The sequence below is a fragment of the Myotis davidii genome, unplaced genomic scaffold (genome assembly GCF_000327345.1).
Source record: "Myotis davidii unplaced genomic scaffold, ASM32734v1 scaffold1494, whole genome shotgun sequence".
Classification (NCBI taxonomy): Eukaryota; Metazoa; Chordata; class Mammalia; order Chiroptera; family Vespertilionidae; genus Myotis; species Myotis davidii.
Window position 1 is genome coordinate 4259181 of NW_006286246.1, and position 1618 is coordinate 4260798.

General features: G+C 58.5%; 1 protein-coding gene across 1 annotated transcript in view; it reads right to left on the reverse strand.

The window, feature by feature from the left end:
- PARK2 (parkin RBR E3 ubiquitin protein ligase) overlaps positions 1 to 1618 on the reverse strand; it is a 394517-nt gene that overhangs the window by 70552 nt on the left and 322347 nt on the right. The window contains exon 9 of the mRNA XM_006757721.2: positions 1297 to 1359. Within this exon, the coding sequence (XP_006757784.1) occupies positions 1297 to 1359 (63 nt within the window). The remainder of the gene's footprint in view (positions 1 to 1296; positions 1360 to 1618) is intronic.

Here is a 1618-nt window from a genome sequence, read left to right on the forward strand (position 1 = left end):
TGCCGGGCTCTCTGGGGCCTCTGATTTCTTTATTATTATGGTCATTATTATTATTACTTGTTTAAAGGTGAAAGGAATTTCTTTTTATATATGTATATTTTTATTGATTTCAGGAAGGAAGGAAGGAAGGAGAGAGAAACATCAATGATGAGAGAGAATCATGGATCGGCTGCCTCCTGCACGCCCCGCACTGGGGATGGCTCCTGCACCCCGGGCACGTGCCCTGACCGGAAACAGAGCCTTCCGTGCCCACGAACGCCCCAACCAGCTGAGCCACACGGGGAGGGCGAAGCTAAGGTCTTACAATGCAGCGGGAGAGAATGCAACAAGCACGGGCAGTTAGGACGCAGCACACAATGTGGCCATTGGTGAAGAGCGACAGGAACTGATTCCGAAAGGAAATGTTCTCAGTATTCTGACCCCGGGACCCCCTGCCGGTGCAGGCCACATGCAGGGTGCCGATCACAGGGCCAGCGACGGCCACTGAGGCGGGACGGGCGGTCTGGTTCCCATGATCTGTGCGGCGGCCCCGCTGCCTGAGGAGCATGCTGGCGCCGTGCACTCACGAAGCCAGGGCGCCCTCTCTGCTCAGGCCTGTGGTCCCTCTTTCTTTTTCAATGTGCACCCCAGACAGGCAGGCGGCTGTACAGGCGACAGGAGCCGACTTACCTGCAGGTGCCTCTGTGCTCAGCCAGTTGGGTGGCTGTGCTCCTGCCACCACCCGTCCCTCCCAGAGCCCTGGCTACGCTGCGCTCAGAGCGAACGTTTCCCTCCACCCACTGCACGTTTGTCAGCAGCCAGCCTCTCCCCTCCGCGTTCCCTGTCGGGCGCTGTCCCTTCGCCACGTCAGCTTATAGCGCAGTGGCCCCCGCGTCGCCTGCCTCACCCCGCGTCAGCCCGGCCAGACCAGCCAGGCCGAGGCCCGGGGGCCGGAGCTCTCGGCACAAACGTCACCGCCACCGGGAACGATCTTTATGACGCGACAGCACGTCACGTTTCCCATGTGAACCTTCTTTTTGCTTCTTGAGACTCCAGGCCGGCAGCCGTGCGCAGACCCCACGGACGGGGACTCTGCCACCGCCTCTCCGACAGCCGCTCAGAGGAAACCAGCCACTGTTGCTCTGAATCAGCGGGCAAGTTCATGACTCACTAGTGGTTCCCACGGCTTAGAACAGCGGTTCTCAACCTGTGGGTCGTGACCCCTTTGGCGGTCGAACGACCCTTTCACAGGGGTCGCCTAAGACCATCCTGCATATCAGATATTTACATGACGATTCATAACAATAGCAACATGACAGTTATGAAGTAGCAACGAAAAAGCACGCACTCCTCGGCGCCGTAGTGCTGGTAGCGGCCATACTGCAGAGACAGAACCGGACATGGGGTGCTGAGGACACTCCCCCAATTTCTCACATACACAGACACAGACACACACACACATACACACACACACACACACACTCAGTGAGATGCTGAGGACACTCCCCCAACTTCACACAGACACACACACACACACACACACACACACTGAGGTGCTGAGGCCACGTGATGGACCCGTGTTGCCCGTCTCAGTGAGAAACACAGAGGCCGACGATGGGGCCCATGGCCCGGCCCCAGG